The 15214-nt window shown below is 35.7% G+C and overlaps 1 protein-coding gene across 4 annotated transcripts in view; it reads left to right on the top strand.

Annotated features, from left to right (window-relative positions):
• The window catches only part of PNPLA8 (patatin like domain 8, phospholipase A2), a 41546-nt gene that overhangs the window by 9536 nt on the left and 16796 nt on the right, over positions 1-15214 (top strand). For all 4 annotated transcript variants that reach the window (XM_075428229.1, XM_075428232.1, XM_075428230.1 and 1 more), the window contains 3 exons: positions 2407-2578; positions 7216-7273; positions 9561-9755. In XM_075428229.1, coding sequence (XP_075284344.1) covers positions 2407-2578; positions 7216-7273; positions 9561-9755 — 425 coding nt within the window. The remainder of the gene's footprint in view (positions 1-2406; positions 2579-7215; positions 7274-9560; positions 9756-15214) is intronic.

Here is a 15214-nt window from a genome sequence, read left to right as displayed (position 1 = left end):
CTGGTCTCTCTGATCATCCGTTTTGGATGCACGTGAAGTTTGCATAAGGACTTCATAAGGATGTTCTCCCAAAATATTCCTCCCAAGTTGTTAAGAACAGCATAGGGCTAGTGCTGCTATGTATTCTGCCAGCCACCAGTGATTTGCAGATGAGGAGCCTCCTTAAACAAATCTGGCATCTCTGTATTGATAACTTTTTTTTTTTGCCCATAATTTTTTTCCAGTTTTGAAATGCATTTTGAAAACCTTTCTGATGGAAGAAGTATTTTTTTCAGGAGAACTTATTCATAAGTCAAGTCGTGGTATTATAGAGCTGAAAGTGTCCTTAGGAGGTTATCTCATTTCCCAAGGGAAGGATCAGCTGTGTGTGTTTCAATATTGACAATTTTCAAAGATTTTTGAATCACATCAGACCCTTCAGAAATTCTGTGGTAGTGCTCCACTGTCTTTACTTTTGGAGAAGACAATCCAAATGTCTAATGTGGATCTTCCTGCTGCAGTTCAAATTTGCTTCCTCTTGTCCACAGGAACATGGATTCTTTCTTTTTTCTTAGCAGCAGCCTTCTGTGCATTTAAAGGCTTTTGTCATAGCCTGTTTACTTAGGCTTTTCTTACAGACCGATTGCCTTGACCTGTGATTTGGGGGGTGGGGGACTTTTTTGTGTGTTTTTCTTTTTTTCCATCTGGTCCACATCTTTTTTGACGAATGTCATTCAGGTCCAGGTATAGCACTTCATCTGAAGTCTTACTAATACTGAATAAGGAAGGAAAACTTTCATCTTTCAGGGTTATATTCTTGCCTATCTTGTGTCATCTTAGCTGTATCCCTGAATTCTTCAAGATATGCTCCTTAGCCTCCCAGGTTTCATTCAGGTGTTTTTTTCCCCTGCAAGTGTTGACCACCAAGACTGAAATGGTGGTTGGAGTGCAGGAGTCTGTGATGTGGAGCAGGATGTGATGGAAGCATCCAAAAGTGTTTTCACTGGACCATCTGATAGAGCCTGCACTATATCTTTGATTTTGTCCTTACTCTCCTGTGAGTGTCTTGTTACCATCAAGCAGATTTCAGCAAAGCCCTGTAATGTGTACATTGACTCTGATAGTATCTGCTGCCACTTGTGTGCTGATGCAGACTGCAGGTTTTGGTGCTATTTCTCAGGAGGTGAAGTGAAAAGGAGTTTGCATTTTGTATGAATTTGGCTATTTGACTTTGAAACTGTTCACCAGAATAGCAAATACATGGATACTGTAGAATTGATGCTGGAGAGTTAAGAGGAAAAGAAGGTAGCAGAGGATGTGCATGACTCGGGAAAATGGTGTTGCTCTGCTGTTAGGTGTTTAGTCTGTGTTGAATACAGGCATTTGGTGATTTGGCGGTTGAGTAAGTTTCTCTTGATGGAACTTGGATGTGTTGAATAGGCCCAGGTTATATTAAGTGTGTGTGCTACATTTTAAAAAATTGAGAGCATCAATCCATTGGTACTCAGCTGTCGTGCTGGTGGGGTTTGTGAGAGCAAAAGAAACTTGAAAGTCATGTTTCCTTTAAAGCCATGTGTAACTTTCTTCATGTGGTTCTTTCTGCATAAATGTTTTATTCTTGCTCTGTTTCAAGAGTTTAGTCCCTTTTAAATTAGTTTTATTCAAACCTATTGCATTCATTTCCAAATTGGAAAAACGTGTGTCTTAACTATTCCTAGTGGTTAATTACATGTTCTCACAGTATTGCACGATTAGATTTAAAGGTTGTATATGTCCCTTTCAGTTTAATATATTTAAGACTTGTAGTGATGTATTTAATGTATTTTTCCAGTCTTTTTAATGGTATTCTGCAACCATGCTTTTTGGATACTGTTTTGTTCCTACAAGGGTAGGTGATTTTTTTTTTTTTTGACACACGCTAGATGGCAGTGTGTATGAATGACTGTTTACAAATGACTGCAACCAAATGTGTTGTATATTAGTCAAAACTCCCTTATTTTTACAGATTTTTTCTAGAATTTTTCTTTACTGACTCAGAGTTTGTCAGATAGCAAGTAATGCTCCAAATATATTTTTAGTACTACAGCATTGATTTCTCTTATTCATTTCTCTTTCCAAATAAAGCAGTGGATTTAATTTGCTTTCTGCCATATACTTGCTTGCAGGAATTGATTCTGCAAAATGAAATAATGCCATTTTTCAACTTCTCGTAGTTCTGTTTTTGAAAGTAGACTCTTCCTATCCTGCATATGTTCTTTTAAAACATAGTTTGTGATCTCTGAACAGGAATTTAGTGTTATAAATGTCAATTGATCTTCACTTTTCAAGACAGATATTCTGCTAACCTATGAACTGCATTAAATAGTAATCCATCTTTATGCTCTTGTTCCAGGTTATGTTTTACATTTCACAATATCTCTTTTTCAGGAGCTATATTAGCTTTTATGTTGGGGTTGTTCCATATCCCTCTGGATGATTGTGAAGAACTGTATCACAAGTTAGGATCAGATGTTTTTAAGCAGAATGTCATTGTTGGAACAGTCAAAATGGGTTGGAGCCATGCCTTTTATGACAGTGATATATGGGAGAAAATGCTCAAGTAAGTAAAAAACAGGTGAAAAATAATTTGTATAATGTCTGAGAACCTTTGGTTTTATTATTGTTTCACTGATAAACAAACTCTTAAAACAACTAGAAAGGATTAGCATACACTCTCATTCTTTTGAAATAGCTGTTTTCCTATTTACCGAAACATTTAAAGCCTTTCATGTGGTGATTTCTGTTTCTGGGGAATAAAGTAAGCTTTAGCGCACTGATTTCTGATTATATTCCTGTATGCTTGCCAGCTCTGCTTGATCTGACTCGTTATAGATCTGCTAGAATTTTTACTAGCCACCTGCTGTGCCTTTTTTCTTATAGGACACATGGTGAGGCATGAAATAATCTGCTGTAGTGTAGAGATTTTTAATCTTAGCTGCTATATTGAGGGATTTTGCCCATTAATCTGTATTTGTATTGGTAGTTCCATTGTTTATAATTTTTAGCAAACTTATGTCATAGTTTCCCAAGCAGTGTAAGCTGACCCTGCTACTGAAAGAACTGAAACAACCTTCTCTGAGAGCAAATGTAAAATGGTGAAATGTTTCTTTGGAAAAGTAATGACAAGTTCCTTTGGGAGCATGATTAATGTGTGTTATGGGATTGAAAGAGTTTTTTCTAGGTATTGTAATGGGAATACCTGTGCTGCCTCAGTTTTAAGCATCTCACTTTTTTGCTGAACTGGAGAGAGAGGCTTCCAAGCACGCATATTTTTAGGAATAAATGTGTTTATCAAATTAACCTCTTTTTTTAAATAAGAGATTTTTCTCTGCCGCCCCTCTTTTTCTCCCTTGCCCAACTAAAAGAAATGTTGTGAAAATCAAAACTACCTCATGTGAAAGTATTTTATATGCCTTTAATTAAAATGCTGTTATTCTTTGCAGCCACATGTAACATGTGAGAGAGGTAAAGCACTCAACTCCTGTGCAATGGACAGAAGCCAGGCAGCTACTATACTATCCAGACATTAAACTAAAAATTATTTACTGATCAACAAATTATTTTTTGTTGACCTAATTCAGCAATGCTGAAGGGAGATGCTATGCCTACGCAACATTTTATCGAAACTCTAGAGATTACTGCAGAGTTCCTTGTGGTGTGGAAGCCTGGAACCGAGAACAGAATTGAAAGGTTGCATAGCATCTCTCTATGCCAATAAGGAGGTCAGGTCTGACTTTCAGTCATTGCATGGGAAAACTGCTTCATGTGTTGTTTTAAATTTAAAAGCCTTACTTGTGCTGGGTAGCTTTTTGTTGTTGAAATTGTCAGCCTTGCTGAGAGGATCCATTTACAATATGTAGGCATACATTTAGCCCTACTAGAATGTTGATGGTATTATTTTCTGTCAGAAAGTATTCTTGCTGAAACTAATTAAGCTAATGTGTGAATTCGTGAGGCATGTTATAAATTGCATTTCAGAAAATGACAATAGTCAACCAAGTGAACTTTTTATTCTGAGTGCTGTAGGGCTTTGATTTTATGTCTTATGTATACATTTATTTAAACCCTTCTAAAGTATTCCTTGAATTGCAATTTGAGGACTGGTTTTAGCCAGCTACTTTTACTACTTTGTGCAGAAAATTATACTTACCGTACATCAGTCTGTGCAATGCTATATTGAATTGCATTTTTAAGAACAACCTGGCTTATAGTTCGAAGCTTTCTGTTTTCTTTTGGCTGTTGTTTGCATATACAATCTTTTTCTTTCATACTGTCTTGAGAAACTACTGGAGAAATTTGTTGTGCAGCTAGCGGTTTTCGCAAGCTAACTAAAATCCCATACTGGGAATTTGTAATCTTGAGAAGCAATCAGGCACTGTATAGAAGGTAGGGTAAAAGTTACATGTTCTCTGTTGATAGGAAAATGGATAGTGCATGTGTTTGGGGTTACAAGTAATAATCATTCAAACCAGTATTTGTTACGCAAATTAAAGTATGAATTGAGACTGCTCTCTAGTGACTAGACAAGCAACACATTCTGTACCAGTTAGTCGCTCCAGACGCACTTAACAGATTTTGCAGCTTTATCAGTGAGATGTTCTGTATCCTTACGGAACATGCAATGGAAGTCTCTCCTGTAGGTTTGGTAAAGATGTCATAGTTTCCTGGTACTTTCGTTGTTGTCATTTAAAGGGGATAAAAGTTACAATTTTGCCTTTCGAATTGAATGCTCTTTCTCCAGACTATTTGGTTGCACCGTGGCTGTAGCCCATTAGAATGTTTCTTTAAGCATATGGTTGGCAATGTGTTCTTCATAGCATTATTGAAACAAGTGTTGCGATATTAGGGACTCAGTGGAAGCAATGAAAGAGCAACATTCCTAAAGGAGACTTGTTATTTATGTAGGTCATGTTTAGAGAGCGTAGGTCACAGGCAGACACAAAGCAAGCAGATAAATGGAAAAATAGGCTGGCAAATGAAATTGTGTGTAACGTAATAACCCATGAGTGGACAAATGTAAAATGCTTACAGGATTTAAACTAACTTTAATATCAAAAGTGATTTGGGTGTTGTCATGGAGAGTTTAATGAAACACCTGTAGGCTTGTGGTCAAACAAGACGATGTGGTGTGTGGTGGTTGGGATTGAAAGTACAGAAAATATTATAATGTTGTTATATTAATCTGTAATACAGTTTCATTTAAAATACTATTTACAGTCCCAGTTACCCCATTTTAGAGAATGTTTCTGTTGCAAGATTGTTGAAAAGTAGCCAGTGACCTAAAGACAACTGACACAAAGGGATTAGGACTTGTTTGCTTCTTTAACAATAAAAGCAGTAATTTGAGATAGTAAAATATCTTAAGAATTACCATACTTATCTTTCCTTCAAGAACAAGAGAATAATCAGTAAAGTTAAAATTAGGAGACTTTCTGTTTTAATGGAGTATGTGAGTAAACAGTGGAATTAATTGTGTTGTGATTTCGGTAAAGAAAACAATTGAACAGTGAGGCTTGACAAAGACATTTGTATAATACGCAATTACAGTATTAATACTGGCAACAAAACTAAAATAAATTTGGAGGTGATATTAAACTCTTCTCTTTAGACCTTAATGTCTAAAGTTGCAAAGTAGTTTAAGGGATTTCTTGTACCTACTCTGAAGCATCAGTTCCTGGCCTTTGTAAGAAACAAGAAGTCAGAAAATAATTACTCAGTTTGATTCCTGTAATTAAGCAGTGGATATTGCTTATGCAGCTTTTTATCTTTGCATTCAAGGTTTAAGAAAAAGTATCTAATACAGATATTTAGGAGAAAGGAGATTAAAGTGATACAAGTCAGTAGATGCCTTTAATATCTCACCGCTGTCAGTCTCGTCTTGTATTTCTGTATATTCCCACTTCATGGTTCTGTGTGCTTTCATCTCCTTCTGCAGTCAATTAGTGAGTGCAGATGGCACTCCTCCCCTTCTAGATGGTGGCTGTGAGACTGGAATTAATGCATTTATTGGAAAAAATGAACTAAAATAGACTATTGATTTAAGAATTGTCAGCAGCAGTCTTCCATCATAGGACTAGAAGCTTTCTCCCTTCCTTCCTCCCTCTCAAGGACATGTACACAGCCATCCTTCAAGCACAGATATCCACTAGTGGAGCAGTAAATTGTTCTACATCCAAATACAGTTTACTATCTACATAGAGGACTACTGCTACTGTAGCATTTAAAGCTTCTTTGATCTTCTGACTGGACTAGATTGATAAAGATGTTGTTTTTAACAATGGAAGCACTAGTACCTGCTGCCACGGTAATATGAGCTACAGATGGATCTCTTAACACTACCACATGGAATCACCTTACTTAAAGTGTGGCAGTACTAAAAACCATCTTTGCAGAATAAGGTAGATGCGTCACCTGTGTTCATGTGGGCTGTGTTTATGAGAAGGAAGAAAACTTGCTGATTTAAATAAAAGCCTGTTTGGAATCAATATGGATGAGCACCCACTCTGCAGAGTTTTTTACCTTTACTATAAGCAAATTGAAGTTGAAATAGATGCTGATATGAGATTATTGGCTAGTATGCTGATATCCTTCATTCTCCAGCACTGTGCAGAAGGGCTACCTTCTAGTTAGCCATTAGAATACTGACCCTAAGCTGATGTGATGATAAATTACAGTGCTGACCATTCATGCCATTTCACTGTCAGATTCGTAAAAATGTATGCATATGAAAATTCAACCTGAAAAATGGATGTTCAATGCATTGTTGTCGTGGAACATTACATGTAGATGTTCTAACTTGCTTCTAAATCAGGTAGAATGATGTCTGTCTTAGTTCAGGAGAGTAATTTTCATTGCTGTAAACCACTTGATAAAGGTGTTGCTTTTTTGATTCTTAAATGTTGTAAAGTACTTCGTTTTCATCTCACAAAGTAGTTGAGTAATCCTGCTGATTTATGGTTAAGTATGTGGTGAAGTGAATAACTGAATCAAGACCTCTACTCAGACTTATTTTCAATAGCCTAGAAGGTTTAAAATATTGGTGCATTGGAGTCAACCATAGAAATACAATTATTAAAGTGAAAGACAAGCATTGCTTATTTTTAAATGCAAAGTTCTCGGAAGTGAGCATGATAAAAATATATCTTTTGTTCATGCTAAACTGATGAAGCGTTTTCAATTTTTTACACTTATTTGCAGAGAAAAAATGGGCTCAAATCTTATGATTGAAACTGCAAGAAATTCCAAATGTCCGAAGGTAAGTACAGTTTTCTAAGGTAAATACTAGTTGTGTTCTCCACAAGTACTTTAAGACTTCTGAGTAAGAGTACTATCCCTAGAAGAATACTGGATAAATAGCATGTGTATTGATATGCTCTCCAAGCTTCCGTATGAGATAACCCATGCTTGTAAAGGATAAAATTTCACTAGATTCTTAAACTTCTGCAGCAGTTTCTCTCTCTCTTTTTTTTTTTTTTTTTTTTTTTTTTTTTTTTTTTTTTTTTGAAATGCTTTAAGTCAGGATGTGTCTCGGAGATATTAAAAGGCTTATAAGCAGAGAAATACTAGGTCAATTACTTGAAGTTGTGCAAGGTTTGTTTTTTTTCATGTAAGAGAATTCGAGTATCTGGATATCCTGTCATCTCAGTTGTGATCTGTGTTATTGTGTAGTGAGAGAATAGGCTTTCTCCTCACTTTATCTGGAATACCATGTTTTCTCCAGTCACCTTCGTAGTCCCCAAGATCTCTACTCTTCCTGTGTGATATAAAGGCCTCCAGTTAATTGGAGGGGTGTTCTGTACAGCAGCAGCACGAGAGTGAAAGATGAGAAAGCATGGGTATTTTATTTTTGGTGAAGGATAGGGTGTGAAGAAAGAAGAGAAATATAATAGCACATATTTCAGAACAATCTGTAATTAACAGGTGTTTTGGTGTCATAGCACTATATTCAATGCTTTACTGTTAAATGGAAGATACTCACATTTTTCTAAACATAGAAACATGTGCTTGACTGACTGCATTCCTAGTCCATGTCTAAAACAAGGACATGAAAAGGCTGGAGTGGTATGTTGCTTTCTAAGAGAGAAGCTATCCTACGTTGACTTGAAAGTTATCTTTGAACTGGGATCTTTGGCTTCCTTCCATGTTCTTCAGTAATAAAATGTGAATATAAATAGAGTTGAAACTAGCTATTCCCCGTAATAGCTTTGTAGTGGTGGCACTCTTTACAAGGCACATCAAAATCAAAATAAAACATGCCATGGTGTGCTCTGTTGCTGTTAAATTCATGGTGAGATGGATTTTTCCAGAAGGTGGTCAGCACTTTACAACTTAAACTGCAGCACGAAGTGGAACTGTAGATGGATATTGCCAAAAATAAATTCAAGGATTGGTTTGATAAGTTTTCTATTAAATTTTCCAAAGTGTGGTGGGGTGTTTGGGGTGGGTTTTTTTTTTTTGGCTGTTTTTACCACGGCTTAGGACCACACCATGCTTTTGACAAAGACAGGAACCTTTTCCTCCGTCAAGTGATGGAGTATGAATCGTGCATATATTTTGCTTCTGCAGTGTCATGTAGACGTCATACTTCTTTTGTTTTCTTTTCTGTAAGGATTGACTGACTGTGAATTGAAGTATTTAAGTAGCTGAAGAATGGAAATGAATACAGTGATATCGCAGCATCAGCTGCTAGTGGTGTTGAGTAAAGTTTCACAAAAACACCCTACTCTGTAAAATAGTAAACAAAACAGAATTGAACACCCACTTGGCTGCTAAAGAGTATTGTTCTGACAGTGCCAGACAGTCTGGGTGCATCATCACTAAAAGGTCCTACATATTGTAACACTCACTCATAACTATATGTACTCTCACCTCATGTGATTATATCTGTAAGAGGTAATTTTTTTACAGTCATATGTTTTGTTTTATGGAAATACTGTTTTGGCTTTTCATTTAGATTTACATATGTGATTTTTGTTACTGACATTTCAGTGTCCTTACAAAAAACCTTGAAAGATTTATGTTGGATTCATTTGTTTTTGTCTTTGTGAGAGGTTCTTGCAATCCTTTAATTCAGGTTGCAATATTAAGTTGTTATTTTCTTGGAGAAAGAAATTGATTGACGTTTCTAACATTTGTATTTAATGATATTGTTGCATTGCTAGTTACAGACTTTTGAGAATGATCTACTGTTCATAAAGGCAAAACGTTTTAAAATCATATAGATGACACCAGTTTTCTGTTTAAATATCAATGGATAGATATTGGTAAAAACAGAATAGCCAGGGGAAACAATTAATTTCAGGTTAAAAATAGCATTTTCTTTAGGGAGTTTGGTGGGTTTTTTTGTTTTGGTTTAGGTTTTTTACTTTCACTTTTTAAAATTTAGGTAGATGTTATAAAAAAGTAAATAAGTAATGAACTGAATAGGATTCCAGAGACTCATTTAATGTATAAATTGAATTAAGAATTATGGGAAGCTGTTAATATCTTATTATTGTTGTTGTTATCATGTATAACTATTTTTGCTCCTCCTAACTCACTAGGTAGCTGCAGTGAGCACCATTGTAAACAGAGGAACACCACTGAAAGCATTTGTTTTTAGAAACTACAATCACTTTCCTGGTGTTAAGTCTCATTATATTGGAGGCTGTCAGTATAAACTGTGGCAGGCCATTAGAGCATCGTCTGCTGCACCAGGTTACTTTCAGGAATATGTTTTGGGCAACGATCTTCATCAGGTAAGTTGAAATCTTCTCCTTTAGTAAACATTTTCCAATATTATACCTGAGAAAAAAGTTGTCTGAATTTCTGAATCAGAACTAAGCAAGTAAGTTGGTGGCAGAAAGGAAATCTAGGATGGATAGGGGTAAGAAAGGAAATTTTTAGCTTATATAGCCTTTGTAGAGCTAGAAAGGGTGTAGGCTTAAAAATCTTAGTCTTCTCAGCACGAACTTAAGCTCTTCTGCTATTCCTTTCTTCTCTGCCTGGAAGGAAACCTTATATGAGTTGTAAATTGCCTGTGACTTCCTGCTTACAACTGGTATTTCATTGAGCATTATTTCATTAAACAGATGGCGTGACTTAAATTTTAACAATACTGTAAAGTGTGGAAAAAAATCATTATGCATTTGAATATTCCTTTCATTATTGCAGAATTTCAGATTACAATCTACTTTTAATTCTTTCCATTGATAGCTTACTAAGCTGTACCCTGGTTCTGAGCTAGTAAAAAAACAGGAGATGCCATGGCAGTAAGACTAAACTCAGAGGACAACTGCAATAGAGATTCCCTTGAGGATAAAGCAATATCTCCTATCAACAGAGTATGCTATTTTATTATATTATAGCTTCTGTTGGTGACCCTGATTAGTAAAAAGCATGGCAAATTTCTTCATTTTTTTCACCATTGTATTCTTGTCCTCCAGTGCCCCTTTATTGTTCTGCAGTTCTCTGAGTTTTAAAAGAATCCTTTTTACCATACATACTAATTTAAAACTATTAGTATTTATTTTTAAAAAGATCTGGTGCCGATCTGTGGCAGAAAAAACTACAAAGGGTGGCTGAACCAGAGATCTTCAGCAAAGGCAGCATAGGATTCTATCACTTCAATTTAAAGAAAATGTCTGTTACATTTCCATCATATTAATTGATACGATGGCATTAGCCTTAACTAATAGAAAGCAATAATAGCATATTTTGAGTAATAAGATTTATCTGGATCACAGACAGAATTTCTCATGGTGTCCATTAAAAGTCTGTGTAATCTCATTAGCATTGTACTGTGCATAAGTAATAGTGAGGTTTAAATACTAACAGATAAATAAGGAGTATAAGATGAAATAGTGAAAAATTAATTAGACTCAGATAATAGACAGAAGCATAGATACAGAGAAACAGCTAGAATTTGATCTGAAAAAACCCCAAAATACTTCTGTATTTTGAATTAACGTTTACAGAGAGATGGAGTAATCTTATTCAGCTGTATAAAAGCTCTACATAAGCTGAGAGGTGAAGGGTTCCCAGGGAGGGCAGGATGGCACTACTACATCAGCCAGATTCTGAGAGTTCTTTCATGTTATTCCGTTTCCCCTTTTTGTTCAGGGTCGTTTTTTGGGGTTTGTTTTTTTTTTTTCCCTTCTCCTCTCACTCCCTAGCCTCTCCTGTATGGTACATATTGTTATCACCAAAACATTTTAATGAAAGACTGCATGAAATAAGCACATAAGGTTTTGAGTTTATTTAAAGCTAAAAATGGGGTAACACATCAGATATTCCAAGCCTAAGCGCTGCTTGAAATCCTGAAACGTGTTCATCTTCCATCTGGCCAGGCAGAACTGGAAAAGGAGCTGCTTTAGCCTTTGGAGCCGTTCCAAGCTGCTCCTTAACTGCTTGAATGGGTCAGTTATGTGAAGCACTTTTCTTCCTCTCTCACCTTTCCACCCCCTCTTTCCTTGAATTGAGAGCACATCAAAATTTGTATGTGCTTCAGTATGAAGAATAGCTAAATAAACAACATGATTTTTAACTTCTATGCAGTGTTTAGAGAAGTACTTGTCTTAACATCATTGTGAATTGCCAGACTTGTGTGAAGTACCGTAAGGTTCATATTAATTTCATCTGTATTCAATTTTAAGTCCAATTTACCAGACTTCAGAATGTATGATTAGTGTTAATAGAGATCAGATCCAGTATTCTCGGATACACAGAGCTAGAATAAAGTCTAGTTCATTTTTCCTTACTCAGAGTCTTTGGACAAAGCCCTTCCATACAAACTTACCAACGGTATTTCATGAACCCACCATTCTTTTCTATTTGATGTATTTTAATTACTAGAAAGCAAGGGCTTAGGATGTGGGTCGTCTTTGTAAACCATAAAGAACTAAATATGTTTTAGGTACTAAAACTGTTTATTGTACTAGAACTAGATGCAAAATTTTCTGACTTAAACTTTCATATCATCTGAAAATCTCTTTTCTACCCAGGCTTGATATTTAAACACTTTTTGATTTTTAAATTTTTTAGAATCCAAAGATTCTCATTTTTCATGTCTTTGATGCTTTTCTTTCCCTAGATTACACTTTTTCTTACCACATCTCTATTTCCACAATTACCTGTTTGTGCAGGCTGTGCTTGGCTTTTTATGGACAGCCAGCTAGCAAGGTGCTACATGGCAAATGCTCCCTAACTGTCCTTGTGCCGATTTCTATCTCAGATTATAAATCCACCACTGCACACTCAAGCTACCTTGAATTACCCAGTTTTAACCCTGGGGTAGGAGCCCCATGCGTGTAGCAAACTGTTACCCTTATGTTGTTGGTTGTAATGGCACCTCAGTGTAAAACAGAAGGGTCATCAAGAGTTTTATCTCTATTGAAGTATCCAAGGTGAATTGGAAAAAAAAATACTTATGCATAAATAGGTTTTAAAATAGAATCTTAAATGTGGTCATACTCCTGTTTAAAATAGCTTTGTGATTATTTTTTAAATATGTTAATAACTGTTAGTTATAGCTCATTTCCTAAATATGAGATAGTAGATTTTTGTTAAATGTCTTTATTCTAGAAGTGCACTGCAGTTGTCATGAGAAGTTCCTCAGCCAGATCACGTGTGTTACTAACACTTGTAGTCTGTATAGAAATACTTGCTCTTTTCTGTCTTAGCACTTTTAGCCTGTACACTCTGTAACAGGTTGGGCTGCTTTTGAACTACAGAAATAAATGAAGCGTAACATTGTTAGACATCTCAATAAGACCATGGCTTTTGAAAAATGCATCGGCACAGCATGCATTAATTGTAAATAATAATTTATGCCAAAGGCATCAGTAGTGTAGTGCAGTGTCAGAAGGATGATCATCTTCTGAGGATTGTTTTAATGGGTTGGAAACTTGCATTAATTAATCAGCATAATCTCCAAACATAAACTATGCTAGTTTCTTATTAATGTATGTGTGATTTGCTTCTGCAGTGTTGATACTTCCAAATAATTCTAAGAATAGAGACAACTGAAATGTGAAAATGATTGTAAAATGTCTGTGAAAATTCAGCATAGTAAATATAATGAGATTTGTTTCTTGGCTTTGAAGTTTGGGACTCTAAAGGACTATATACAGAGACCAGATTTAGTATTAGCTTATCAGTCAGTTGTACATCTAAATCTGAATGAAAAGCACTCTGGCAGTTGATCTGACTTGGGACTCTTCAAATGTGTGGAAATACTTATTTTGATAATGGAAATCTAGTGGATTTGTTTTGTGGTCAGCCTGTATATTCTTATCTTAATATTATTAGCTTTTCTTGAAATTGGAGTCCTTTCACAAACTGTATGAAGTAGTTGAGAGTGATTGATTTGTAAAGATTTTATATATGACTCTAGATGTATAAACTGGAATCATGCCTGCACTGAACTGTAGCTGTTTGCTTTAACACTCACTTTTCCATAATCTATATATTTATATATGCATGTGTATTTGTGTAGACATATGCATGCTCTTTTACTGGGAACATTCCAGTCTGACTTCCTGTACTTGTCACGGTAAATGTTCAAGGGGATTGCAAAGTCTGTTAATTTTTTTAATAAGGAAATAAATTATTTTTACTATTCTTGTCATGTAATTGTTTAGAAAGAGGTTTCTAGGTGCCCGAACACTGATTCGGATAAGCTGATGCCAGTATTGTTAATTTTCTGCAAAAAGTGAGCAGTTCAAAACCAAATAGCAATATTTACATTCAGGTCAATCATGCCATGCTATCTGGTTCCACTCTGTCAAGTAGGAAAAAAACAGTGCAGCTGTTGGTAGATGAGTGGAGGAGGATTAATATTCTTTGTGGTTCAAAAGAGGAACACATTAACATTCAAAGGGATTTAATCCCTGTAACATGCTTCTCCAAGAACCGTGCAAGTCAAGAGAGACCAAGTCATGATGTTACAATATACAAGCTATATTGCCACATGTCAGCTTCTTTATTTTAAAATCTATTTATGAAGCACTGAGAGCTCTTAACCTCTCCCTAGTCCTGTTACAACCAGTGATATTTTTTTTTCCTACTTCCCACGGAGGGGTGTTGTTTCTTATATCTATTCCTCTTTTTTTTTTTTTTTTTTCCCCCCTGTAGTGTGAGAAGCATTTGGAGTATTCAGTAATGTCAGTTCAGGAGACACTACAGTATGCCAAAGAAATTACAATTTAATTAAAAGAGCAATTTAAAATTTGACAAAATCATCATGCACACTTCGTTTACTGGGTTTTACAGTAAAAACTAACTTTGTCCCACAGGATTAATTAAAAGGGCAGCAGGGATTGTGTGTGTGTGGATGGTGGTAGCGAGTTTAACAAAGACACAGATTTTTCTCAAAATAAAATATGCTCAATTTAATACAAATTACTTGACCACCCTGTTCCCAGTAGCTTCACTTTATTTCATTGCTGCATTATGATTCCATTTTTTAAAATGCTGGTGTTGACTTACAGTAGTGTTCAAATCATTTTCTTTGAGCATGATCAGACAGTAAAGCGGTTAAATTGGCAGCTAATCTGTTAGTGGAGCTTTAATAATACAGGTGTATCAGGATGTATGGTGAGAATACAACCTTGAAATAAAAAATACATATAGTACAACAATATGATGTAACTAAAATGTCAAGTCTTGCCTTCATTAAAAAAAATAATACACAGTTTCTTCATATTTCTCAAACTTTTCCTTTTATTAGGCAGCGAATCTGTAAAGCCATTTCATCTTTGTAGCTTGTGACAGGAGAGGCCTTCAAAAGTGATTTGCTTAGTGGATCCTACCTTAATTGGTTTTACATGGTGGCTTTTAAAATTAGATTCAAGGGTGCTTCCCAGGCTCTAAGAAGACATAGAATATAGGTCACATTGAAGTTCTTTTCATTCTTAGGATATGCCATGGTGATCAGTATGCACCAGAGCTTACACAGACTGCGGTTTAGTAGGTGTATCTTGTTCTCACAATGATAGAAACAAGTATTTCTTTGTTTCTCTGTCTGCTTGTTGCCATACACATTTTCCTTCAGCCTTCCAGGCAATGTCTGTTTGAGGAAGAGGGAGTTTACTGGAGTGTGTTAGCTACACGGATATGTGCATTTCTTTTTCTCTTACAGATTCTAGAGGTTTGGTTAGCTGCTTTTAAGGTGGATGCGCATGGTGCGGTTTACCAGCCTTTGAAATTGCTGTGATTA

The sequence above is a fragment of the Opisthocomus hoazin genome, chromosome 8 (genome assembly GCF_030867145.1).
Source record: "Opisthocomus hoazin isolate bOpiHoa1 chromosome 8, bOpiHoa1.hap1, whole genome shotgun sequence".
Classification (NCBI taxonomy): Eukaryota; Metazoa; Chordata; class Aves; order Opisthocomiformes; family Opisthocomidae; genus Opisthocomus; species Opisthocomus hoazin.
This window is presented reverse-complemented; position numbering and strand designations above follow the sequence as displayed.